At 38.4% G+C, this 27,471-nt stretch overlaps 1 protein-coding gene across 1 annotated transcript in view; it reads right to left on the bottom strand.

Moving 5' to 3' along the window:
• Window positions 1-4,243: 4,243 nt before the first annotated feature.
• Window positions 4,244-27,471, bottom strand: part of LOC121390940 — a 41,621-nt gene continuing 18,393 nt past the window's right edge. The window contains exons 2-4 of the mRNA XM_041522785.1: window positions 16,973-17,064; window positions 8,033-8,082; window positions 4,244-5,702 (exon numbers count right to left, since the gene is read on the bottom strand). Coding sequence (XP_041378719.1) covers window positions 5,448-5,702; window positions 8,033-8,082; window positions 16,973-17,064 — 397 coding nt within the window. The 3' untranslated portion in view covers window positions 4,244-5,447. The remainder of the gene's footprint in view (window positions 5,703-8,032; window positions 8,083-16,972; window positions 17,065-27,471) is intronic.

Raw genomic sequence — 27,471 nt, 5'->3', positions numbered from 1 at the left:
TTTAAACGTATAAATACTATATATTATATATATATATATATATATATATATATATATATATATATATATATATATATATATATATATAACCAACCGTCCCGAAAATTATTCCACACTTGTTTTTCATTTAGACCAAATTCTCTGTGTAAGCAAAAACGAAAGAGAAATCAAACAAACAAACCAAAAACCTGAGACTTCTTACCCACGTGCCAAAAGTATATGCCCGAGAGAGAGAGAGAGAGAGAGAGAGAGAGAGAGAGAGAGAGAGAGAGAGAGAGAGAGAGAGAGAGAGAGAGAGAGAGAGAGAGAGAGAGAGAGAGAGAGAGAGAAGATTTTCAACAAACAATGACAATATGTTTTTGTTTTTTTCTAAAGCTTTATTGTCGGAAGTTTGTCAAAATATGCTAGTACAAATGAAATAGAACAATTATAAATCTAATTTAACACATACAAATCAAATAGAACACATTCAAATCAAATTGAACAATGCAAATAAAACTGAACAAATGAAACGAGCACAACGATAATTATGTATGTAGTTTACAATAATCATACATTCCAATAAACAAGAACACAAATTCACGAACACACATTTCGTAAACAAGGGAATCCTGAGCTCACTTTACATATCATAAACAATTTGCATTATTTACGATTCTAATTTATTAATTTAAATGCAATACACGAAATGAATAACTAGTCACATGTTTGAGTCACATAGCTGGTATGTTGGTTAAAACACACCGCAAAACCCACAACCACAAACCCCACCACAAGAGTATTTAAATAATTTTTAAACATATCTGCATATGCAGAAAATTATCAGGAGGGGTGGGGTCGGGATTGCTTCTCCAGAAAATACATTAAAAATCTGCTTAGAGTAGGGAGGGGTTTCGATCCCCCCGAACCCTCCATCTGCACACGCGCCTGTGACAAGGTTAAATTGGGAAATTATCAGGGACTTTTACTTCATAGATTCGTAATGTACATCTTAAGAAGAAATAAGACTTTTTTCATTTGTTTTATCAAATTCAAATCTCCATTGATTGATTTGTCAAAATAACGAATTTTAATTTGTCAAAATTCGTACACTCAGCTCTAAGAATCATAAGTCAGAAATTAATTTTTAAATGTGCAGGGAACAAGAACAAACACTGATGTATATCGTTATTAAGTCGGAACAAAGGACGCAGTCGGCCTAACCCATAGTGTTGGATGTCAACTTCTTTTATTGTTACTGGCCCATATTATTAAATAGTGCGGTGGGTTAGACCTGCTACGTTACACGTGACAGAGAACGGGCAAGCCAGTTGGGTACTTGGCTTTATAATTAGAAATGCATGTACTTAAACTGATGTTTAAGAAACATCTTATTGCTCTCTCTCTCTCTCTCTCTCTCTCTCTCTCTCTCTCTCTCTCTCTCTCTCTCTCTCTCTCTCTCTCTCTCTCTCTCTCTCTCTCTCTCTCTCTCTCTCTCTCTCTCTCTCTCTCTCTCTCTCATGCATTATCCCTCTCATGCATTTTTTTGTTCGTTCTTTCTCTTTCTCTCTTTCGTTTTCTCTCTCCCCCCCCCTCTCTCTCTCTCTCTCTCTCTCTCTCTCTCTCTCTCTCTCTCTCTCTCTCTCTCTCTCTCTCTCTCTCCCTGTCTCTCTGCCTCTCTCTCTGTCTCTCTGCCTCTCTCTCTGATTCATTATTCCTGTAAATTCACGTAAACAATATATATTAGTAAACACTTAAAGCCACTATATATAATATGTAAATAAATAAATTTTTATAAGCCATTATTTATAGCTATAAATTACAATTCTACTAAGAAAATCATTATACAGGTATACAGTCCTGTATTTTGGGAGTGGGTGAGATAAATACGCACATATGCACATATACCCACCCATCCCCACCCATCGGACAAAAATGTTATAGGCATTTTTTTTTAAAGTTATTGAGGGTTCTTTTTTTCAGAACCACCACCCCCTTCCCCAACCTCCCCCACAGGAAATTCTGGCATGCATGCTGCGGTAGCTAAATCAACATGACAAACTTTCTATAAAATTCTTGGAGGAAAAGTTTAACAATATTACTAAAATAAGCATCTTAAACACCGACGTGACATCAGCAACCCAAGACGATAACAACGACAACAGCCAATTTCATTAAAACATGCAACAATAACATCAAAACTTTGAATTAAAACACACAACAATGACAACACCATCTGAACTAAAAACATATAGCAATGACAAATCATTTGAATTAAAACTAACATTTAAAACGACAATTAAATAATAATTACATAAAAATAAAAATTCAAAGAAATGTATATAATCTAGCAATTGTTGAAATATAATTTTAAAAGTACAAAAGTAGAGATGGACGAAAAGGACGGAATTCAATTATTGGTATTTTAATGGCATGATCTCACACCAACTAAACGCGCGGTTACACGGATCTCCCGACTTAAAATATACACTGTCATGTTCTCTTCCGTTAACGCTTTCTACAATAAACCGTTTTGAAATCGTTTTAATCAACTACTGTTAAAGACACGTATTGGTCTCCACGAAACTTCAGCCAATATTAACTCTAACTAATGACAAGCCAAATCCTTTTCGACCACATTGAAATAAACGGTGTTGAAATCTCATATACATTTGTGGGGTTTTTTTTCTTCTGATTTATGACATCGTAGCCATAATTAGATTTCATACCAAAACGTATCGATAACAAATGGGATTTGTCGAATATATATATATATATATATATATATATATATATGATTGAATAAAGTACTTTTCAAGACAATTGGAATGTCTATCTTGCAAAGCCATATTTTGTTGGGCCATTTAGTAAGCGAATTTCTGCGAGACCTTTCCTTTAAAAAATATTTGCGAAAATCAAACATGGCTGTGCTTGTAACGGATGCTGTCAGTGCGGCAGGGTAAAAATGTGTCTCGTTATCGTGTGCGGACGGATATACGTATATGATCAAACTTTTAATACATGTATTTGTTTTGTTGTTCTCATTTGGTATTTGATTGGTCAAAATCGGTTCCGCCATTAGACGGACTAGGCCTATCCTGATTCTTGCGACTAATAAAATCTTTTAATGATTACAATTACATATTAAATATATTTTCTTGTTTAGAATATCAAGCTCTGTAACACAGCGTATATTATGTGTGTTTCTGATCGTTTTGATATTTGTAAGTCGCCCAAACTGGATTTGTTCTGTAAATAATTTCGAACGTACGAAAACATATTTATCATTCATTAAAGGCTTTTGTAGGAGATATTGCTGGCACTATAATTTGCGATATCTCTTGCGATATTCTCCTAGGAGATATCACTTCTTATAATCTTGATTGGTCAAATTTTAAGGTCTCACTACATAGATGTCATCTGCCATTGAAACACATGTTAAATTGCCCAACTTCAAATGAGGATTGCCAATAGAATGGGTTCTCATTTGCAGTAACAACATACACCATTGCAAACATACATTGTATAAGCATTTATTTTCACTCCAAAATTGAGAACATTTCCGTCTCAGTTTTTTGCTATATGACCGCATCTGGCTGAAGTACCAGTCCGCACAGGTGGTTCATTAACCGATTCACTCCGGCTGTCTCCTGCGCTATATAGCCATATCCCAAAAGATCAGTGCACAATATTACACAACAACATGGACAAAATACAGCCAGAAGGCTTACCATTAAACATACATATTGTTTTAATTCTTCATCATTACCTAGAAGTGAATATGTGAACCACAACATGTGTCACAATTAGAAACTATAGTGGACCGTGATTAATGAACTCTCACCCGGAAGTGATCTGTGTAGTGAGACCTAAGCACAAGACAATATTTTGTTACGTCACTGTGTATGTTTCACATTAGTGACGTCACGCCACTGTCGTTCTGCTAGTTAAAAAGTGTCTACCGCTGCCAAATATAGTGACATTGAACCCACATTACAAGGCCCGTGCTTATAAAACTTAAAGTCTAGACTTTAATACAGTCCAGACTTTAAAATAATGCTATTTGAATGGCGTTGCCATGACCTTAAAGTCTGGACTTTATTAAAGTCTAGACTTTAAGGTTTATAAGCACGGGGCCTGACATTGTTTACAATTGTCGCAAATGAAAATAATGATAATGGATGATAAAAAGAATATCCCACCTCGTGTCTTGTGATATAATATATTAGGAAATAAAATGAAGTTTGACCTAGTGCAAGCATAAGGACGATCAGAAACACGTTTATATTCACCGATAGTTTATGCAAACAAATAAAATAATAATAATAATTAAAAATTGTTTTGTTTTTATTAAAAATGATAAGTCGCTAAAAAGTATCTGTTAGTCGGTATCATATTAACAATTGCAGACAAGAGGATAGTCCCTTTAACAACCTTAAAGCGACAGATCCTAGTTTTTAAACACTATGGCTTTTTTTTCTTTCTATTATAGTCATTTTAGATAATTTAAATCAGACATTACTAAAAACTTATTGTTTAGATTATCCATTTCCGTACATCCTAAGTGTGTCTTATCATCCTGGTGTTCCTAATAACACAAAATGGTTTTTTTTCTTCCATATTTTATAAAGGTACGTACCTCTGAGAAGTAATGGTTATGCAGATGAGCTCTGGTTTGGGTTTTGTTTAAAGGCATTTCTTCGTTTTACTCCATTTGTAACTTTATCCAAATGTGTTACATGTTTGTAGATTAACGATCACAATGTCCATTTTCACGAGTTAAAACTAGGCTTTGCCACTTTAAAACTACAAAATTACAACAAACTATTCATCCTTCTCATGGACATATTAGCCCAGATAGCTCAGTTGTGTGCCCAAGACAGCGTACCTAAACGGAATATAAGAACGAAATTCATTTAACAGTGTGTTCAGATCTAAATATAGACATATAATAGGTCTGCAGTCAAAATTTACATACAGTGACATTTCATTGTTTCTCTACTCTTTAACAATACAACTGGCTTTTCCTGTCCCATAAAGTGCCGCAAGACTAGTACATCAACGATTGTGGTATGTGCTGTCCTGTCTGCAAACGTTCGTGTTTACAAGAAAAGCGTGCAGTCAGCAATTCATATATTTTTCATTTGCATGTACTGTTAATTCACATTTAAAGAAAAAAACCCCATATAAAATATTCTATTTCACACAACAAAATTTAATATCAAACAAAACGGGGGGGGGGGGGGGGGAATTCTTATTAAAAGGTCAACTTTGGAGTTATGTCCCTTATTTAAACGACACTTGCTTCGTGACGTTTTGTTGCCTTTCGGCTCAGCAGTCAAAATTCCCGTTTAACAAGCACTAAAAGGTCTATACATGGAGATCGTTAATCTATTTCGGGAACTATCGGGAACTGTCGGGAATTGTCGGTAACTGTCGTCGCGCATAATTAAGTTGAGTCCGTGAGATCACTTGAGGTCGAGCTTGTGGTCCCTGGACTCCTTCATGTACTGTTTGAGAGGAGTGGTGACCCCTTTAGATGACTTCGCCTTTGCCTTCGTACTCTTCTCAGGATTTCCCATTTCCTCCTTGGCAACCAACTGGTTATTGACCCAAAGGTAGTTGACCATCTCCGGTCCCTCGACGTCACTGTAGATGTGACCTTTCATGCCTTTTAAGGAAAACGTGATGTCAAGGTCGTACTCTTGGTCTGAAGGAAACGCCTGAAAGGAGAAAGGAATGTGGAACATTTAACTAAAATATTATTCTATGGCTATTAGTATATTTTTTGCTTTGTTTTACGACACCACTAGAGCAGATTGATTTATAAATCATCCGCTATTGAATATCAAACATTTGGTAATTTTTACACGACTAAACTAAAGGAAAGCCGCTACGTACCTTGGAGTAACGTTTAATCATTCGGGAGCCAAAACATTGTAACTGTGTATGTCTATAATTGCCGTTCGGCGCAAATTTCTTTTATCCGTAATCCAGGCCGTGTACGTGTGCGTGTGCGTGTGCGTCTCAGTCGGTTGAATGCTCGCCTGAGGTGCTTCCGTCGCAGGATCCATTCAACTACTTGGGTTTTTTTTTCGTTCCAACCAGTGCACCACAACTGGTCAAAGGCCGTGGTATGTGCTTTCCTGTCTGTGGGAAAGTGCACATAAAAGATCCCTCACTGCATTAAGAAAAATGTAGCGGGTTTCCTCTGATGACTACATTCCCAGTCTGGAGCTCCACGCGGTAAGACGAGTTTGTTTCGCTTGTACACACTGCACGTGCTTTCGTGTGCTCGACTTGGGGGTCCTTCATTTCGTTGTTTTTGTCAGCGAAATGAATTTTTCTACTGGGATGTATGCGGCCATTGGAACTGATTGAACGCTGGAACGCTTCTCGTTTCGACAGCCTGCACCGCCAGGTTGGATTCTTTTTTAGCGAGATTCCTTGCCTCCACGTCATGTCTCCGTCTGACTGTCGACTGGTTTTTTTTCGTGACTCGTATGACGGCCATTCTGCAGAACGCCACGGTTGTTCGCGTTTAGTCCCTACATGTCCGAGCCTGTCGTAGCAGCACTGGAAGATTGACCGCCCCACTCTAAGAAGAAATAGGAAGCGGGGTCGGTCTCTACTACTCTTTTTCTAGACTTTACCTTGCTTTATAGTGATACCATCTCGTATCCTCCGGAGTCGGGCCCGTCCGCACCACTATACCAAACCATGACGACTGGACTATACCCTAGTCTGATACTCTCTCTCGTTCAGACGGATTCGGCTTCTCAAGATCTGTATTTCAGCACAGCACTACACCTTCAACGTCTATCGACTGTCAATCTAGGGGTTTTCTTGACGGGATGTAACCCATCTCGTCCCTTTAAGCTGTGCACCCAAACGGCCTTAACGAGGCCACTCGCGTGGACATATCGATCAGACTTTAAACTTTTAGATCTGCGTTCAAAATTTTATGTCGAAATTACTTTTTTTTTTTTTTTAATATTATTAAATAGTCCGATCCTCTCTTCTTTCTCTTATTTAATTTTGGACTGTCCTTCTAAAATGCTCCAAATTATATAAATATTCGGCCGAGCAGTCAATTTTTTGGGCTTGTAACCTTTTAATTTTTTTTATTTATTCTATTAATTTTTTTTACTAATTGCTATTTTCAAAATTCTGCCCATTTTCACCCCCCCCCCCCCCCCCCCCCCCCCCCACCTCTCCATCCTGAGTCAGGCCACCGGTCTTATCGGAGGTCGGACTCGGGATGGGCGTGTTCGAAACCCTAGTGGTATATGGGCACGTTAAACTAGTTATCATCATCATCATCATCATCTAATGACTACGAGTCAGCATTCCAAAATATTTGACATCCAATAGCCGATGATTAATTCATCAATGTGCTCCAGTGGTGTCGTTAAACAAAACAAACAAACAATGCGTAATCCGTTTCACTTTCCAGGCAAATAGGTTGAGCATATTCCATTTATGCGCCTCCGTACGTACGTATGTACGTATGCGTCAGTGTATAATCCCATTATGCCCCATCATTGACGACGTATATACGCCTACGGACCGGCCTCGGTGGCGTCGTGGTAGGCCATCGGTCTACAGGCTGGTAAGTACTGGGTTCGGATACCAGTCGAGGCATGGGATTTTTAATCCAGATACCGACTCCAAACCCTGAGTGAGTGCTCCGCAAGGCTCAATGGGTAGGTGTAAACCACTTGCACCGACCAGTGATCCATAACTGGTTCAACAAAGGCCATGGTTTGTGCTATCCTACCTGTGGGAAGCGCAAATAAAAGATCCCTTGCTGCTAATCGGAAGAGTAGCCCATGTAGTGGCGACAGCGGGTTTCCTCTCAAAATCTGTGTGGTCCTCAACCATATGTCTGACGGCATATAACCGTAAATAAAATGTGTTGAGTGCGTCGTTAAATAAAACATTTCTTTCTTTCTTTCTATATACGCATACGTATCACAGACAAATGACAATTGCGTCTTACAAGGTTTTGACTCCCGAATGACGAAATAAAACTGAAAAAAAAAGAACTTACATTGGCTTCGACTGGAACTCCGTCGATGTACACGTGGTAATTGTCTCGAGCTGAAATTAAAAAAAAGGTTTTTATTTTTAAAATACACTAACAGTAAATAGTTTGTATAATAAAGGAAGGGAATGTATGACTCAAGTTTAATCGAGAACGTATAGGATGGACAACCATACATAACGAAAGAGTCCACTGTCGAAGCCAGGATTTTATATTGGGGTGGGAGGGGGAGGCACCAACATTGGAGGGACAACCATATTGTCTATGAGTCATGTGACGTGGCGACAGAAAAATATATAACATGGTTGGGGGGGGGGGGGGGGGGTGATTTGGGAAGTGGGCATTATGGCCCTCTCTGGCTACGCCAGTTCTTAAGGAACACACTCCTTACTCCCTCTTCACGACTGGTACATCAAAGGCCGTGGTATGTGCTATCCTGTCTATGGGATGGTGCATTTAAAAGATCCCCTGCTGCTAATCGAAAAGAGTAGCCCATGAAGTGGCAACAGCAGGTTTCCTCTCTCAATGTCTGTGTAGTCCTTAACCATATGTCTGATGCCATATAACCGTAAATAAAATGTGTTGAGTGCGTCGTTAAATAAACCATTGCCTTCATTCTTTACTCCCTTAAACTCCCATCTGCATCACCGAATACATGTATGTGTGTTCAGACAAAAATGTGTTGAGTGCGTCGTTAAATAAACCATTGCCTTCATTCTTTACTCCCTTAAACTCCCATCTGCATCACCGAATACATGTATGTGTGTTCAGACAAAAATGTGTTGAGTGCGTCGTTAAATAAACCATTGCCTTCATTCTTTACTCCCTTAAACTCCCATCTGCATCACCGAATACATGTATGTGTGTTCAGACAAAAATGTGTTGAGTGCGTCGTTAAATAAACCATTGCCTTCATTCTTTACTCCCTTAAACTCCCATCTGCATCACCGAATACATGTATGTGTGTTCAGACAAAAATGTGTTGAGTGCGTCGTTAAATAAACCATTGCCTTCATTCTTTACTCCCTTAAACTCCCATCTGCATCACCGAATACATGTATGTGTGTTCAGACAAAAATGTGTTGAGTGCGTCGTTAAATAAACCATTGCCTTCATTCTTTACTCCCTTAAACTCCCATCTGCATCACCGAATACATGTATGTGTGTTCAGACAAAAATGTGTTGAGTGCGTCGTTAAATAAACCATTGCCTTCATTCTTTACTCCCTTAAACTCCCATCTGCATCACCGAATACATGTATGTGTGTTCAGACAAAAATGTGTTGAGTGCGTCGTTAAATAAACCATTGCCTTCATTCTTTACTCCCTTAAACTCCCATCTGCATCACCGAATACATGTATGTGTGTTCAGACAAAAATGTGTTGAGTGCGTCGTTAAATAAACCATTGCCTTCATTCTTTACTCCCTTAAACTCCCATCTGCATCACCGAATACATGTATGTGTGTTCAGACAAAAATGTGTTGAGTGCGTCGTTAAATAAACCATTGCCTTCATTCTTTACTCCCTTAAACTCCCATCTGCATCACCGAATACATGTATGTGTGTTCAGACAAAAATGTGTTGAGTGCGTCGTTAAATAAACCATTGCCTTCATTCTTTACTCCCTTAAACTCCCATCTGCATCACCGAATACATGTATGTGTGTTCAGACAAAATGTGTTGAGTGCGTCGTTAAATAAACCATTGCCTTCATTCTTTACTCCCTTAAACTCCCATCTGCATCACCGAATACATGTATGTGTGTTCAGACAAAAATGTGTTGAGTGCGTCGTTAAATAAACCATTGCCTTCATTCTTTACTCCCTTAAACTCCCATCTGCATCACCGAATACATGTATGTGTGTTCAGACAAAAATGTGTTGAGTGCGTCGTTAAATAAACCATTGCCTTCATTCTTTACTCCCTTAAACTCCCATCTGCATCACCGAATACATGTATGTGTGTTCAGACAAAAATGTGTTGAGTGCGTCGTTAAATAAACCATTGCCTTCATTCTTTACTCCCTTAAACTCCCATCTGCATCACCGAATACATGTATGTGTGTTCAGACAAAAATGTGTTGAGTGCGTCGTTAAATAAACCATTGCCTTCATTCTTTACTCCCTTAAACTCCCATCTGCATCACCGAATACATGTATGTGTGTTCAGACAAAAATGTGTTGAGTGCGTCGTTAAATAAACCATTGCCTTCATTCTTTACTCCCTTAAACTCCCATCTGCATCACCGAATACATGTATGTGTGTTCAGACAAAAATGTGTTGAGTGTGCGTCGTTAAATAAACCATTGCCTTCATTCTTTACTCCCTTAAACTCCCATCTGCATCACCGAATACATGTATGTGTGTTCAGACAAAAATGTGTTGAGTGCGTCGTTAAATAAACCACTGCCTTCATTCTTTACTCCCTTAAACTCCCATCTGCATCACCGAATACATGTATGTGTGTTCAGACAAAAATGTGTTGAGTGCGTCGTTAAATAAACCATTGCCTTCATTCTTTACTCCCTTAAACTCCCATCTGCATCACCGAATACATGTATGTGTGTTCAGACAAAAATGTGTTGAGTGCGTCGTTAAATAAACCATTTCCTTCATTCTTTACTCCCTTAAACTCCCATCTGCATCACCGAATACATGTATGTGTGTTCAGACAAAAATGCAGTCGTATTATTTATTGTATTAAATTGCGTTTAATAAAGTATTAATTTTTATTTTGTTTATTTGAAAGGGGAGGGGGCACTGTTATTCAGATGGACATGTGGAAGGGAAATTTAAAGACCCACAGGGCCGGGACCTGTTAAAAGGGATTAGGGGGCATGCTCGCTTGAGAAAATGTTCTCAGTTTCCCAGATCATAAAATAATACGTCACAACAAATGGCTTCGCATTATTATACTCCTCGCGTATAAAAAAAAAAAAAATAACAAAACAAAAACGAAACAAAACAAAAAACAACAAAAAACACCACCAAAACATGCTACTTGACTTGATTGGGAAGGAAAAATTATTAAATGCTTGACATCCAACAACCGATGAATAAGAAATCAATGTTGTCTAGTAGTGTCGTTAAACAAAATAACCTTTGTTTGGGAAGGGGAAGGATTGTCTCCAAGTTTAACGTAATGTTTATTTTGAAGGTTCGCTATGATACACAGTGCTTGTGGACGCTCTGTATCGATAATTAGAGAGAGAGAGAGAGAGAGAGAGAGAGAGAGAGAGAGAGAGAGAGAGAGAGAGAGAGAGAGAGAGAGAGAGAGAGAGAGAGAGAGACGGACTTTATGAACTGAACTAACAGTTGTGTTATAAATCTATATTGAAAACATCGCTCTTAGATCGATGTTATTATACATAAATGCACTCAACTACTTCATACTTTGACAATCAAGGACTTCCTGGTTTGTGATTCAGTTCTAAGAAACAGATCTTGACATGCTTGCTTAGCAACCGTTGAGAAACAACGATATATATACATTTAAAATAAATGGGTGGAGCGTTTTATATCATTTTGTTACATAGGATTTTTTAAAAACCCATCTCAACTCGTGATCCATGAAAAACAGAACGAAACAAAACGAAACCACCACCCTACTCCATACACACATTTTCGATCACATCTTTAATCGAGCAACATAAAGTAATCTTTAATCTCCCATTGGCCAAGCGTTCGCCTGAAACGCGATCGACCAAGGATCGATCCCCGTAGGTGAGCCCACTGTGCTACCTCTCGCTCCAGCCAGTGGACCACGACTAGGGTTACATTTTAATCGTGGCATATACAATTGTCTCTTTGGACTGGCGCATAAAAAAGAAAGAAAGAAATGTTTTATTTAACGACGCACTCAATACATTTTATTTACGGTTATATGGCGTCAGACATATGGTTAAGGACCACACAGTTATTGAGAGAGGAAACCCGCTGTCGCCACTTCATGGGCTACTCTTTTCGATTAGCACTTGCTTCTAATAAAAAAGCTAATGGATTTGTGGCAGCGGGTTTCCTCTCTTATTATCTGTTGTGAGACTTAATCATATGTCCAACGCCAAATACGCGTTAAAACAATGTGTAGAATGAGTCAATAAATAAAACATTTCTTTGATTCCAATAATCTCCAGTGGCATGTTTGCGGTGGGAGGCGATTCAGGATCGACCCCACAACCACAACCACCACCACTTTGGTAAAAAATAAATAATCTCTTTTTTATTATTAAAATTATATTGTTTTCAGAGGATTTATTTACTAGCAACAGGCGTTGGCGTTTAAACACGTCTATTTGCGCGGCGTATTAAAAATAGTTCCAATTTGAACACGTTTTTGTCATGGTAATCTGCTTTGGTGGTGTAAGCCATCGGACATGTCATAAGGCTGGTAGGTACTGGGTTCGCAGCCCTGTACCGGCTCCCACCCAGATCGAGTTTTAACGACTCATTTGGTAGGTGTAAGACCACTACACCCTCTGGATATAAGCACGAAAATAACTTGTAATGAAAATGAAATGTCATGGTAGAATGAAGACTAACGTACACTCTGATTTAATTTCTAAGGTATGTTATCCCGAATTTAGCATTGCTAAATGATTAATTAATCAACGTGCTCTAGTGGTGTCGTTAAACAAAACAAACTCTTTCTTCTAATTTTTAAATTTTCATTGGCTTACCCTTTTCACGTGTTGGTCCATGTGCCTTTTTCAGTTACACCCTAACCCACTCCCATTCAAAATATATTTCCTGGATCCGGCCCTGTCCTAATTAATTCATCATTAATATTCAAAACACTGATACTTCTCCACTACTTAGTTTAACAATGTCTTTAAAACTGGAGACAGATGTCAGTGTTGTGCAGGTCCGTAAGAACCGGGAAGGTGGGGGGGGGGGGGGACACCTGCTCCCCCACTTGTGAGCCTTTTTTTTCTTCTTTTTTATCACATTAATGTTTGCCATTGTAACCAAAATCTGATAGAGTTTGTACCCGATCCGTCAGTGCCCCCCCCCCCCCCCCCACACACACACACACACTCCCAAAGTCGTTCTTACGGGCCTGTTGTGTCCAGGCAATTGATAATAATATATAATATGTACGTTGTTAGCAAAAACACATGGGTTTATTAAATCTGCTGTTTTGTTTGTGTAAATGTTCACTGGTAAATGGTATTCAAACTATATGTTATGATGAGACGAGCTTGCTTCGTTAATATTTCAGTAGAACTTCTTTTCATTTGATTTCATTACTACTTATTTTCGTGCTTATATCCAATTAAGGTTCAAGCACGCTGTCCTGGGCACACAACTCAGCTATCCGGACAGCGAGTTAGTTTTTAATTGTTAGTGGTTAGTGCGAGAGAAGAGGTTGTAGTTGTCTTACTCTTTCCAACTGGGTCGTTAAAACTTGCTCTGGGTGGGAGCCGGTACCGGGCTGCGAACCCTGTACCTTCCAGCCTTATGTTTAATGGCTTAACGACGACGCTACCGAGGCCGGTAGAACTTCTTTAAACCCCGTTGCAGGCATATTGTTACACCGTGCATTGAAGATGATACATCCTGTTTAGCCTATATTATTTTTCGGTAGGGGTGGGGGTGAGGGGCAGTTTGGATCCAATCCAACGAGGAGACGGCGGAGACTGTCATCATTAACAGGCACGTGTGTGTGTGTGTGTGTGTGTGTGTGTGTGTGTGTGTGTGGGTGGGTGTGTGTGTCTGTGTGTGTGTGTGTGTGTGAGAGAGAGAGTGTGGGTGTGTGTGTGTGTGTGTGTGTGTGTGTGTGTGTGTGTGTGACTGGACTGTGGCAAGGGAAGATTCCAAGATGATTGAGTCATGCTTTCCCGGAAACTATATTTAACACATTAAAACAAATCGAGCCCCGAACAACCCTGCCCTACGCGCCTGCTTTGCACCACTGCAGACACCAACATCTCTGTATAATTATTTCCATTGTCTGCATTTTCCTGTTTGTGTTACTTTATCGTGTGAACTCTTCTACCCGCTTACACCGACTTGTAAACATGTCACTGCTTTATAATTATCTATATTTATTGTTCTCTGGAGACACGGATTTCGATACCCTACTGCTTTTATAGCTTTTATTGCCTCGTGCATTATATTTCTTTAGTGTTTTCACAAAGCGGGCTGCGTAACACATTGATTATCGACTAATGTTTGGTTCATGCACGATTTCATGCACAACGGAATGAAACAAATGTGTGTCAAACACGTTAATTCAACACTAGCAAGTAGTATTCCCAGTCAGGACAGCACATACTACAGATTTTGCTTCCCCCTCCGTGTGATAATTGGAATAATCCTCAGTTAAAGCTGAAATCTAGCCTCCGACCCCCATCTTATGACATTATTGCTTTTAAAGGATCAAACCAATATACTTCGGTCTCACGGTATCGCGGTACTTAATGATTGTGCAGAAATAAAATAATATACCTACATACATCAAGGTAAATATACTTTTGTTGGATTTTACCTCATATTTCCATGTTCTATACTGGGGTCTCACGGTATCGCGGTACTTAATGATAGTGCAGAAATAAAATAATATACCTACATACATCAAGGTAAATATATTTTTGTTGGATTTTACCTCATATTTCCATGTTCTACACGTCATATATTTGCATATAAATTCTGTTTGTAAATAAATATTACTGGCGGAAGTGTGCCCTGCCGTTGCAGAGTTTTTCGACGTGCTTCTCGTGATATCGGTGCAACTCGAAAATATGGTATACAATTCACCTGAATGGTTAAATATGTGGTTTTTATTTACAAATTTACAGTAAAATTGAAGAGACAAAATTTTGAACACAAAAAAGATCCTAAAATTCGTTTGTTCAGTTCAGCTACATGTCTACAGTTCCCCATAGAAAACCAGTTTAAAACAGAGAGCGCATTTAAAACTCTTTTGTGCCTTATCACTCGAACGTATGATCAAAATATCGGGGCTGAGATATTTCCACTTAAGACAATAAGTTATATTCTGCCCATTTTACAAAAGTACAACAGCCTCTCGCATATTCTGATTGTCGAGATAAAGTGTAATGATATTTTCAGGTTTTTAAAAATATATTTTGGACCCTTAAATTTCCCGATATATTTCTACTTCGGTTGCATTCTCAAAATGGTAAACACGTCACCATACGTAGCCTCATTTTGATTGTTAACGACCAGACAATAGTCTTGTATCACAAGCCATAATGTTTTAAATTTGCATTGCAAGTACTGGGGATTTTTGTAAGCATACGGGTGTCAGAAACATCACACTATTAGTAATTCTGTGAGGAATCAGTAAAACATTTATAATTTTAAAAACAATTTTAAATTATTTCAAATGTCTTCACAGAGATGACAGAGTACCATCTGTGAACGTGTTTATATAATTAAATTTGCAATCAGGTGGATTTGCGCATGATAAATTACGAAACATACAAATACCGCGATACCGTGGAACCCGCGATACCGTGAGAAAGGAGTATACCACTCGTCATTAACAAGTTAATAGTTATTATTTATGCAGCATGCGAAGCTGATCATTAAACATCCCTGAAATATATATATATAAAACATCCCCCACCCCTGCCAAAAAAAAATCGACAGTGTCTTCTTTTGAAGTTCAAAATATACCACTTTTTACTTCGAGAGGTCCGAAAAGGGAAGCAACTCTAATTAAAACTCAGTTTAGATCTCATTACACAGATTGCATTCTCAAAATGGTAAACAGGTCACCATACGTAGTCTTTGATATACCAGCCATTGAAATCCATGTTAAATTACCCAAATTCAAATGAAGATAGTCAACAGAACGGGCTCTCGTTGGCACTAACAATTTACACCATTGTGAACATACATTATATACGCAAAATTAAGAACATTTCCGTCTCAGTTGTTTTGCTATATGACGGCGTCTGGCTGTAGTACCGTTCCGAACGGGTAGTTCTGGAACCCATTCATACCTACCGCCTCTTCCGCAAGACACCCATGTCCCAAAAAGTAAATGTACAATATTTCAAAATAGCATGGGCAAAATCCAGCTAGAAGGCTTACCATTGAAAAATACAAATTGTTTTAATTCTTCCCCAATTACTAGAAGTGAATATGTCACAATTAGGAAGTGAACTGTGTAGTGAGACCTTACATGATAATCATGGCCTTCAGTTCTAGAAGAAGAAATCAGCCCTGTTCTTAAAATATGATTTTGTGAGGGTTTTTATAAACATTGTTTGCAATCAGTTTTGATTCAATTTTTTTTTTTAAATAGTGGAATTATTTTCCCGGTAACAGTGGTATTATCCCTAGAGAATACTAAGCGAATTACGTTATCAAGTATAAAGTTAAAAGTTTGTTTTGTCTGGCCTTGTTAACAGCTTCCGATGGCTTCCGATTGCTTCTGATCGCTTCTCCTCTTTTGCTCTGCACTGCCGACAGCCTGCTTTGTAGTTATTCTATGCACCACATTGATATATTAAACATCGGCTACTGGATGTCAAACACATGGTAATTCTGACATATAGTCTTAGAGAGGAAACCCGCTACAGTTTTCCATTAGTAGCAAGGGATCCTTTATGTGCACCCTCCCACAGACAGGACAGCACATGCTACGGCCTTTGATATATAAAGTTTGTTTTGTTTAATGACATACTAGAGCACATTGATTTATTAAACATCGGCTATTGATATTTTATATGCACATACCACAGCATTTGATATACCAGTCGTGGTGCACTGGCTGGAATGAGAAATAGCCCAATGGGCCACCGACAGGGATCGACCCCAGACTGATCGCGCATCAGGCGAGCGTTCTACCACTGGGCTACGTCCCGCTCTAAAATCGTTTGAGTGCGTCGTTAAGGAAAATACTTCTACTTCTTTCATTTATTACAACAGCTATTGTTTAAATTATTATTTGATATTTAAATTTTAAAACTCACAGAAAGCTACATCGATTTCCTCGCCGTTTATTTCCAACTTCCACCGGGTAGTGATTCTGGCTATTCCATCTTCTTTACACGTCCCCACTCTCCTGCATATAAAAAACACCATAAACATAAAACTGTGTTCTAACAAACATGTCCACTCATGGATACACACACACATACACACACACACACCATATATATATATATATATATATATATATATATATATATATATATATATATATATAAGCAAAGCGCCTAACGTGGTTGAAGAGACAAGGACTGGGATGTGAAGTTTGACAACAAAAGAAGTTGAAAGACTGGAGGAAATGATAGATCAGAAACAAATGAGGTGAAAATCAAAGGAGAGGAAGGAAAGAGGATAATGGGATTAACTTTAATTAAAAAGATAACCACTACCACCAACCCCGCTCCCCAACACCCTTCCAAAAACAAACAAAAAACAAAAGCAAAGGAAAAACCCCAAAACCAAACAACATTAAAAAGAACAACATGCCATGTGATAACAAATATGGCTGTGCCCATGGTTGTTGTATTTATGGAATATTTAGCATGGTGTGTGTACAGTAGTCGACTTTGAACAAAAAGATCCTTGCAAAGCGGTGCATCGAGTAAGTACAAAGAAGGCTGTCGGCAGTGCAGATCAAGAAAGGAGAAGCAATCGGGAGCTGTTAAAAAGGTCATGAGTATTAATATATTATAGATTATTAGTATCACTGTTGTTGTTTTTTATGTTGCTGTCATTTTTTGTTAAATTACTATTTATTTATTTATTTAATTTATTTATTTACTTATTTATTTTGAAATGTAAAAATTAAATATTGACCATAATGTCCATGAAAAAAATACAGATCATTACCTATAATTGTATTTACTAGTAGAAGAAAAAATAAATATATTGGAAAATTCATAGAATGTGATCAACAGATTAATTGGTGCACCCTGAGCTTGAATTGAAATGACTTTTAAACTTTATTTTGGTACACTCAGGCCGTCAAATGACAGCGTATGGTGAATTATTGTATAACAGTGATTTACAGTGACAAGATGGCAACAGGAGTTCTTCGTAGAATATATACAAACATAATTCAAAATAGCAATATACACATTTTAAAAAAGAAGACACATGGTGACAAGACACTCAAATATCTAGCAGAAATACTTTTACAAGTCAATGTTTTTAAAAGAATCAAATGATATTGAAGATATCTGTCTATGGTTTACTGAATTTACTTGTAATTTCAATAATTAATTTTGACGTTTTACGAAGAGTGCTTCTGTTATTACAATTAAATAGTTCTTTGAATTGAACTGTGCTTGGTGCTTTTTGTGTGGGGGGGGGGGGGGGGGGGAGTTTGAAAAATAATAATGCGCTTCATATTAAGAATTCTGTGTGTGAACGGTACATTGGCGAAGGCGTTAGTTCTGGTAGGTTTGTAGACGCCGGTGACGTCATCTTTTGGAATTCACAGGTCGGGTCAGTGTTTAACGTGCACATTCAGAGCAAGCTGTTGTAGCGCACGCCTGTCCAAGTAGCCCATGAAGTGGCGACAGCGGGTTTCCTCTTTCAGTATATGTGTGGTCCTTAACCATATGTCCGACGCCATATAACCGTAAATAAAATGTGTTGAGTGCGTCATTAAATAAAACATTTCTTTCTTTCTTTCTTTATAGCCAATGGCAGGACTGGTAACGTTAACTGTGGAGTGAAAAGTTTGACCCGCTAAAATACTATTTAATGTACTGCTAACTGCGTTGTTGTATCTAGGAGAGGGGTACGTGTTACCAAAATTATATGTTACAATCGGCACATATATACTGATAGAAAGAAATAAGAAAACACTGGGTATTTTAGACCAAATTTCAGCCACCATTACGTAGCGTCATAATGCCTGTATAAAGTGCAAATATGTAATGTGAGATTGAATGTCAGTAATGTGAGATTGAATGTCAGTAATGTGAGATTGAATGTCAGCAATGTGGGATTGAATATCTGTAATGTGAGACTGAATGTCAGTAATGTGAGACTGAATGTCAGTAATGTGAGACTGAATGTCAGTAATGTGAGACTGAATGTCAGTGATGTGAGATTGAATGTCAGTAATGTGCGATTGAATGTCAGTAATGGGGGATTGAATGCCAGCAATGTGGGATTGAATCTCAGTAATGTGAGATTGAATGTCAGTTATGCGAGACTGAATGTCAGTAATGTGGGATTGAATGGCAGTAATGTGAGATTGAATGTCAGTAATGTGAGATTGAAGGTCAGTAATGTGAGATTAGATTGAATGTCAGTGAGGTGGGACTGAATGTCAGCAATGTGAGATTGAATGTCAGTGATGTGAGATTGAATGTCAGTAATGTGCGATTGAATGTCAGTAATGGGGGATTGAATGTCAGCAATGTGGGATTGAATCTCAGTAATGTGGGACTGAATGTCAGTAATGTGAGATTGAATGTCAGTAATGTGAGATTGAATGTCAGTAATGTGAGATGGGGGGATTGAATGCCAGCAATGTGGGATTGAATCTCAGTAATGTGAGATTGAATGTCAGTTATGTGAGACTGAATGTCAGTAATGTGGGATTGAATGGCAGTAATGTGAGATTGAATGTCAGTAATGTGAGATTGAAGGTCAGTAATGTGAGATTAAATGGCAGTAATGTGAGATTGAATGGCAGTAATATGGGATTGGATGGCAGTAATGTGAGATTGAATGTCAGTAATGTGAGACTGAATGTCAGTAATGTGAGATTGAATGGCAGTAATGTGGGATTGGATGTGGGTAACACGATTAAAGTCCACTGGTGGGGCAGGATATGACCATATTTCGCACACACCTGATATCACCACTGTTATGACAGTGATTCATGAGTGCATGTCAGCACAGCTGTACATATTCTAAAGAGCTCTGTCCGGTGCTAGATCTTATTAGTAAACTAGACTGTGGGTGGCAGTCCTCTTTTTGGCTGTGCAAGAAGGACGGAATCTCCAGTGAAGGATCTTCTCGGGAGTGGCTGTCCTTCTATAGAGTTTAGTGGCTCAGTATATGCAACGAAATTGCATTACAACCAGAATATTTCATGCCCCCGACATATCATCACAAAAATCTATGCTGACAGAAAGGCCGCCTTTTAGACTGCCAAATGCCCGCTTGAACCTGACCATGTATTATAGTTTTATCGTTCAGATTTGGTTCCAGTCACTCTTTTCTGCTAGTTGGTGTGATCCCTTATTGGTAGGCCCATTGGGCTATTTCTCGTTCCAGCCAATGCACCATGACTGGTATATCAAAGGCCGTGGTATGTGCTATCCTGGCTGTGGTATGATGCATATAAAAGATCCCTTGCTACTAACGAAAATATGTAGCGGGTTTCCTCTCTAAGACTATATGTTAAAATGACCAAATGTTTGACATCCAATAGCCGATGATTAATAAATCAATGTGCTCTAGTGGTGTCGTTAAACAAAACCCTAGTTTTTAAACACTAAGGCATATTTTTTTTACTATTAGAGCCGTTTGTATTTACTGAAATCATACTTCACTTACATTTTATTGTTTAGATTATCCATTTCCGTACATTCGAAGTGTTTTTGGTCATCATGGTATTTTTAATATCACAAAATGCATTTCTCATATTTTAAAAACGCACGTGCGTTGGAGAAGTAAGAGTTATGAAGTCGAGTTTTAGTCTATTTTTAGAGGGTAATTCACCATTTTAAAGATATAGACTCATGTTTCACTCAGTTGTAACTTTATCCAAATGCGTTATAGGTTTGTAGATTAGCTAAACTTCGTGTTAATTTTCACGAGTTGAAACTAGGGTCTGTTCCTTTAATAAATCAATGTGCTCTATTGTGTCGTTAAAGGTAGGGTCAACTCAACCAAGAGCCTTATGTGTTGGAAAGATGCATACCCGGACCACCAACAAATACTGACACTTTAACAAATGAAAATCGTGTAATTTTAGAGTTACTAAAAAAACATGATTATTCCTGCTAACTGGGGGCAGCCATTTTGTTTCGTTTTCGTGACGACCGGTAGTATAGCTTGGGACGAAATGACGTTAGCTCCGTCCATCTCTTAAGCACAGTGTAAACAAACGCATTAATTTACGACAAGGCGCTTCGCTTTCATTAACCTGATTTGTAAAACAACATAAATGACTTGATAGTATAATAAACTATTTAACTAAATATATTTCAATTTGCATCAATAGAACGAATTGGAGTTATAATATTTTTCTTTTTTAAAAAATCCAAAGAAAAAATGCATATTATTAGGCCTATTGGTAGGGTACGTTCGAGCAAAAACGACCACTCACGATACCCAAGTGATACTTTTCTTTTCTTTCGGACGACGTAATTGGTCAGTTTTGTGATTTTAGTTGAGAAAGTCTACTTAATCAAGGGTTTTACAGAATTACTTACAGTAATAAAGCAAGCGGCTGATAATGCCCATTGCGACTGGAGGGGTATCCGTGCGGTTACCACACAATACCCTGTGATCTTAATAAAAGAGGCACGTCCTTTTAGTGTGTCTAGACACAGTGTCTGGGGACTGTCTAAATGTACACCTGCCAAGAAAAGACCAATTAACCAAGAAAACATTCCTATTATTATTTCAGTACATGAATTAATTTATGTAAAACCATAATACAGTTATTTCAACACTTTGACAATGGTAGTTTATTTTGTATTGAAAAATAATATATAATTGTTGTTAGCTTACTGGGATGACTATTATTACAGAACATTACGATGCATTCGCAAAAATCAGTTATGTTTTGTTTCTTCAGTTCGAAGACTAATTCCTGACGTAACACGTCCACCAGCTCACCAGAGGGCGTATTCACTGGGATGGTACAAAATGGCTGCGCCCGTTATATATAATAGCCGTCACATTTAACCGTTTTATTAATTAACTATACGATTATACTTGCTGATATTAAGCAATAATGTGCATTATATATCGTTGAATATGCATACAAACAAACGTTTAAATTCATATCCCCTAAAAGGTTCAAGCACGTTTAGCTATCTGCGTTGTCTGTGAAACAATGGGTTAATTCATTCATTTCAATTTATTTGGAGCTAAAAGTTCAAGCACGCTGTCCTGGGCATACACCTTAGTTACCTGTACTGTCTGTCCAGGACTAGGGTTAGTTGTTAGTGCGAGAAGAGTCGGTATAGTGGCTTTACACCTATCTGTTAAGCCAAATAAAGCTCGTTTTGAGTGGGAACCGGTACTGGGATTCGAACCCAATATCTACCAGCCTTATGTTCAATGACCACTACATTACCGGTGTCGCTGAAAGAGGTTAATGATACATCCGAGGTAAACTACCCGAGAAACCGTAATCGGCCGAGTTGTCCATCGACTGGTATTGTTCTTTCGCGTCAACCAATCACCGCACGCGGTAGACGGGTTTTGCGAATCAGCGTAAAGTGCCACAATACCATGAATTCTTCTACATCATGTGCATGTTGAGATTGCAATTGTGTTTATTATTCCAGGCGGATATCAAATAACAGCTTTTTTTATACACATCAACGGTGCGTGACCGAACCTTACAAAATTACCTCCCGGGGAATTACAGATCGATGTAGAATAACAATTTTATATTCCACTGAGTAACAGAACGTGCTGATGATTTAGCTGAGGCCATGACAGGGCCATTGTTTATTTTATTATTATTTTCGAGTTTTGTATCCAATTAATGTATAATGGCACTGTCCTAGGGAAACGCGTAAGCTCATATGAGTTGTCTGTCCAGGAGTTGTTACTGGTTAGTGTGCCGGTGTCTATGTCTGTCTGTATATATATATATGTGTGTGTGTGTGTGTGTGTGTGAGAGAGAGAGAGAGAGAGAGAGAGAGAGAGAGAGAGAGAGAGAGAGAGAGAGGGGGGGGGGTGAGTAAGAGAGAGAGAGAGAGAGAGAGAGAGAGAGAAAGAGACATGGAGGAATATTCTGTCATCCCTTGCACAATGATGTTAAATGTAAAGACAGAAAGATTTAGATACACAATCTGTGATATTTATGTTTTCACAAATCTGTACATTGGACTTTTAGCCTCTTTGATTTTTATATTTATATTAATAATGTATTTCATGCTGAGGGGTTATTAAATAATTGTATTCATGCATTCATTCATTTATTCTTTCGATCAATCAATGAGATGAAACAAATAAAACAAATAACTTGTTGTAACTATGCTATGCACATTAAATCAAAGCTCGTTGGTGTGCCTGCAGCGTGGTGTTTTAAATAAATTGGTCCTCTGAGACAGATCATGTTACAATACAGGTATGCACATTGTATTTAGGTTGCACGCCACCGTTAATTACTCCATGATAAGGAACGGCTCTCAAAGATATTTCGATTTAAAGGATTTAGGTACACAATCTGTGATATTTTGTTTTCGCAACTCTTTACATTGTACTTCAGTCTGTTTGATTTTTGTATTGATATTAATAATTCATTTCGTGTTGTGAGGTTATTAAACATTTATATATCCATGTATTCATTCATCCATCCATTCATTCATTCATTCATTCGTTCGTTCATTTATTACTTCTGTTAAATCGATTAAATAATAACTAACTTGTAACAATGACATACATATTAAATGAAAGCACTCGTGTGTGTTCGTGTCAGTGTTTTAATCACATTGGTCTTATCAGACAGATCATGTTACAATACGGTTGCACACTACATAGGGAATAATACATGAGTGGCCGTTAGATAACATTTATCTCACAAACAACTTGTTTTAAAATGTATTTCAACGAGCGAAAGCGAGTTTGGTACGTTTTTAAAAAAGAGTTGTGAGATAAATGGTATCTAACGGACTCGAATGTATTATTCTATTTCTTACATATCCTCAAAAACCACGTTTTAAGCAAATGTTAACATATTTATCGACTAACAGATGTTTACAACCCTTTACACTGGTAGCTGACTTACGCGCCACAGACACATGATTGCCAGGTTAACTATATGTCACAATGTAATCGATCTCCACCGTGCTGTTTTTTTTATTGGATATATGGCATTGGTGTCCTGGTCATCACCTACGAGCAGCCAGTCTTAAAATTGTTAACACACGTACATGTGTAAACAACTATGTGTTATCAAAAATGACGTATGGTGTTGTGACCAACGGGTGTGTAAGAACATTAATTAATCCATGCAATTCAATACACTTTTTATGTCATAATATATTTCGTTAAAAATACAATATCGAGAGAGCTACGAGACTGCTTGTTTTTGGGAGTACCCTCCTTTGATAACTACCTTGCAAAACATTATCATAGGTTGATCGCCAAAAGGAACAGTTTTCCACCCTTATGCTAGAGCACCAGCTCATTTTACTGTTATACAAGTGGCAGTTTACCACTAAAGTTTCGCACTAAAAATAGCAACTAACTTCAAAACGATGGATTATTTAAATACTACAGAGACCAGCCTCCTTGTAATCATCAAATAAAATTTTCAAGAGAAATTTAAGAATTGTGGGGTTTTTTTTAATGAGGAATTATTTTCTAAACCTAGCTAGCGGCCCCCTTTTAAATATCTGTACAGAAGAATGGGAATGGGAACTCTATTTACGTGCCCCTATCCAGGCCTATTCAGGCACGCCTACCACGGATTCGGCCTCTGACTTCGCCAGTGGGCGGTTCCGGGGCAGTGTACAGAAGAGAACCTCTCTAAACCGGATACCTCAGAAAAGCGGACGTTTTACTTGGTCCAGAGGGAGTTTCACTGTATATTAATTCTGAATCAAATTCTCTGAGTTTAGTGGCTCAGTACATGCAACGAAATTTCATTGCAGCCAGAATATTTCATGCCCCCGACATATCATCACAAAAATGTATGTCAACTAGAAAGACCGTTATAGATATGCATACACATACACAATTAATAGGTTAATGGTTCCTGGATCTATATCCATACGGTTCCATTGCAGGCAATTGTCTTGGGTGATCCCGCGACAGTACTACTAATTAATAAGTAATAACCTGTCGGAGATCAATTATTTCCCGTAACATTTAACCCGTCACAGTGGTGGTCCCAGGCAAGAACATATTGGACAGATGCATTAAAATGAGTTAAAAAGTGAAAGCTTGTTTTGTTTAACGACACCACTGGAGCATATTCAGCTAAACGTCGAAAGCCAACTTTACAAGCGTGTAACTACATGTATGTACACTGCCTAAACATCTAAGTGTTAAAATTTAAAATTTTTATTTTAAACAACAACAACAAACAAACAAACAAAAACCAACCATGCTTCGCAAATTCGGCCCGGGCTACTGGATATTAAACATTTGATAAATGTGACATATAGTCTTTAGAGGAAACGCGCTACATGTTTCCATTAGCAGCAAGGGGTCTTTTGTATATACACTATCCCACAGATAGGACAGAACATACCACGGCCTTTGATATACCAGTCGTGGGGTAATGACTGAGATTAAAAAATAAAATCAGATAAAAGTTCCATCGATGGGATTCGACCCAACGATCCAAGCACCTTAGGCAAGCGCTCTTTCAACTGAACTAAAGAAAGAAATGTTTTATTTAACGACGCACTCAACACATTTTATTTACGGTTATTTACGTCAGACATATGGTTAAGGACCACGCAGATTTTGAGAGGAAACCCGCTGTCGTCACTACATGGGATACTCTTTCCGATTAGCAGCAAGGGATCTTTTATTTGTGCTTCCCACAGGCTCAACTGAACTAAATCCCAGGTCTCAGTCACATGGTGGTTGAAGATATTTGTTCCGCTTATAACATGTATGGTATTTCAGTGTTCTTCGATTTGTATAGCACAGATAAGTACCAGTCATATATTAAAATCTTGCATGGACGCTACCGTTCTCGTCACATTTTTTATTGTTCTGGTATTATTAAACGTGTCTTTCTATCGGCAACATAAGGTAAATAGTGGCAATCAATATACAAAATTATTTTATGTGCGCTGTTTGTTAAGTGTAACGTGCGTTATTTTTACACTCGTCAAATTGAAATTGCGTGCGCTGTACGAGCGCGATCACACTCGCGCCCCTTAAAAGACATATTTCTGTCTAAACTTAATTTGCTTAAAATAGTGTATGCGTTCACCTGTGCTATAAGCTTGGTAAAATCTATTTTAAAGTATATTATCATCTAAGAATTCAGGCCAAACTTATTAAAACGTGCATGGGTATGGGTAACTATATTTACGTGCCCCTATCCACGAAGGTTCAGGCACGCCCACTGCGGAATTAGCCTCTGACTTCGCCAGTGACTGACTCCGGAGCAGGGGGGGGGGGGGGGGGGGGGGGGGGGGTAAGTTTGAAGTGGGCGGAATTTGGAAAAAAGCCATTTAGTAAGCGCGGACCGACTAGCAGACACTTCATAAACAAGAAGTAACACCGAGTGGGAGCCGTGTTCTGATTGGCTGAATTTCGATTCCTCGGTGAAGCCTGTTTTTTACCTAAGTCTACAAAGAGTACTGCATACCGATACATGTCTGGACTCTAAAATTTTAGCCAAAAATGGTTAAGACTGCTCGGCCGAAAAGTTTTAAGGTGATTTTGAGCAATTGAACGGGCGCCAAAACAAAATGCGTTAGACTATTTATAAAAAAATAAACATAAAAATTTTGAACTGCATTCCAAAACATTTAAAGTCTAACTAGCCCAAAAAAGGAGGTTACTCACGGAGGAAAGGAGGTTGGCGTCTAGGGGGATCCGATGAATCCGGTGATCTCAAGCTGCGGGAGGAACTGCCGGTAGTCGGAGTCTGCTAAACGTGTATAGTGAAGTGTAAGTTCTTGTGTTCTTGATCAATTAAAGTGTGCTGAATTCTCACACATCCGGATGATTCTATTGAAAGCCTTTCTAAAACATTCTTACAAAGGAAATGTTTTATTTAACGACGCATTCAACACATTGTATTTACGCTTATATGGCGTCGGACATGTGGTTAAGGACCACACTGAGGAAACCCACTGTCGCCGCTTTATGGACTACTCTTTCCGATTAGCAGCAAGGGATCTTTTATATGCACCATCCCACATACCACGGCCTTTGTTAAAGCAGTTGTGGAGCACTGACTGGATCGAGAAATAGCCCAATGGGCCCACCGATGGGGATCGATCCTAGATTGATGGCGCATCAGGCGAGTGCTGTACCACTGAGCTACGTCTCGCCACCAAGTTTGTTACAAAAAGCCAGCATCATAAAAAAAAACAAATCATGCTTGCAGCAAATTGTTAGAGTTAGATGTTGCTCTGTTTTCACTCTAGAGCAGGCGCGTGCTCGTGTGTGTGTGTGTGTGCGTGCGTGCGTGCGTGAGTGTGTGTATGTGCGTGTGCAATCGGGGGTTAAAACATTCTGCTCAAAACTAATTTTCTCTAAGTAGTTTCCAACGGAGCATCATCTGAACACCCTCATTAAAAACTTTGCTCGCCACAGTCTACACGCCCTCCCCCCC

Source organism: Gigantopelta aegis, chromosome 1 (genome assembly GCF_016097555.1).
Source record: "Gigantopelta aegis isolate Gae_Host chromosome 1, Gae_host_genome, whole genome shotgun sequence".
NCBI lineage: Eukaryota > Metazoa > Mollusca > Gastropoda > Neomphalida > Peltospiridae > Gigantopelta > Gigantopelta aegis.
Note: the sequence above shows the minus strand (reverse complement) of the source record. Positions and strands in the feature narration are given on the sequence as shown.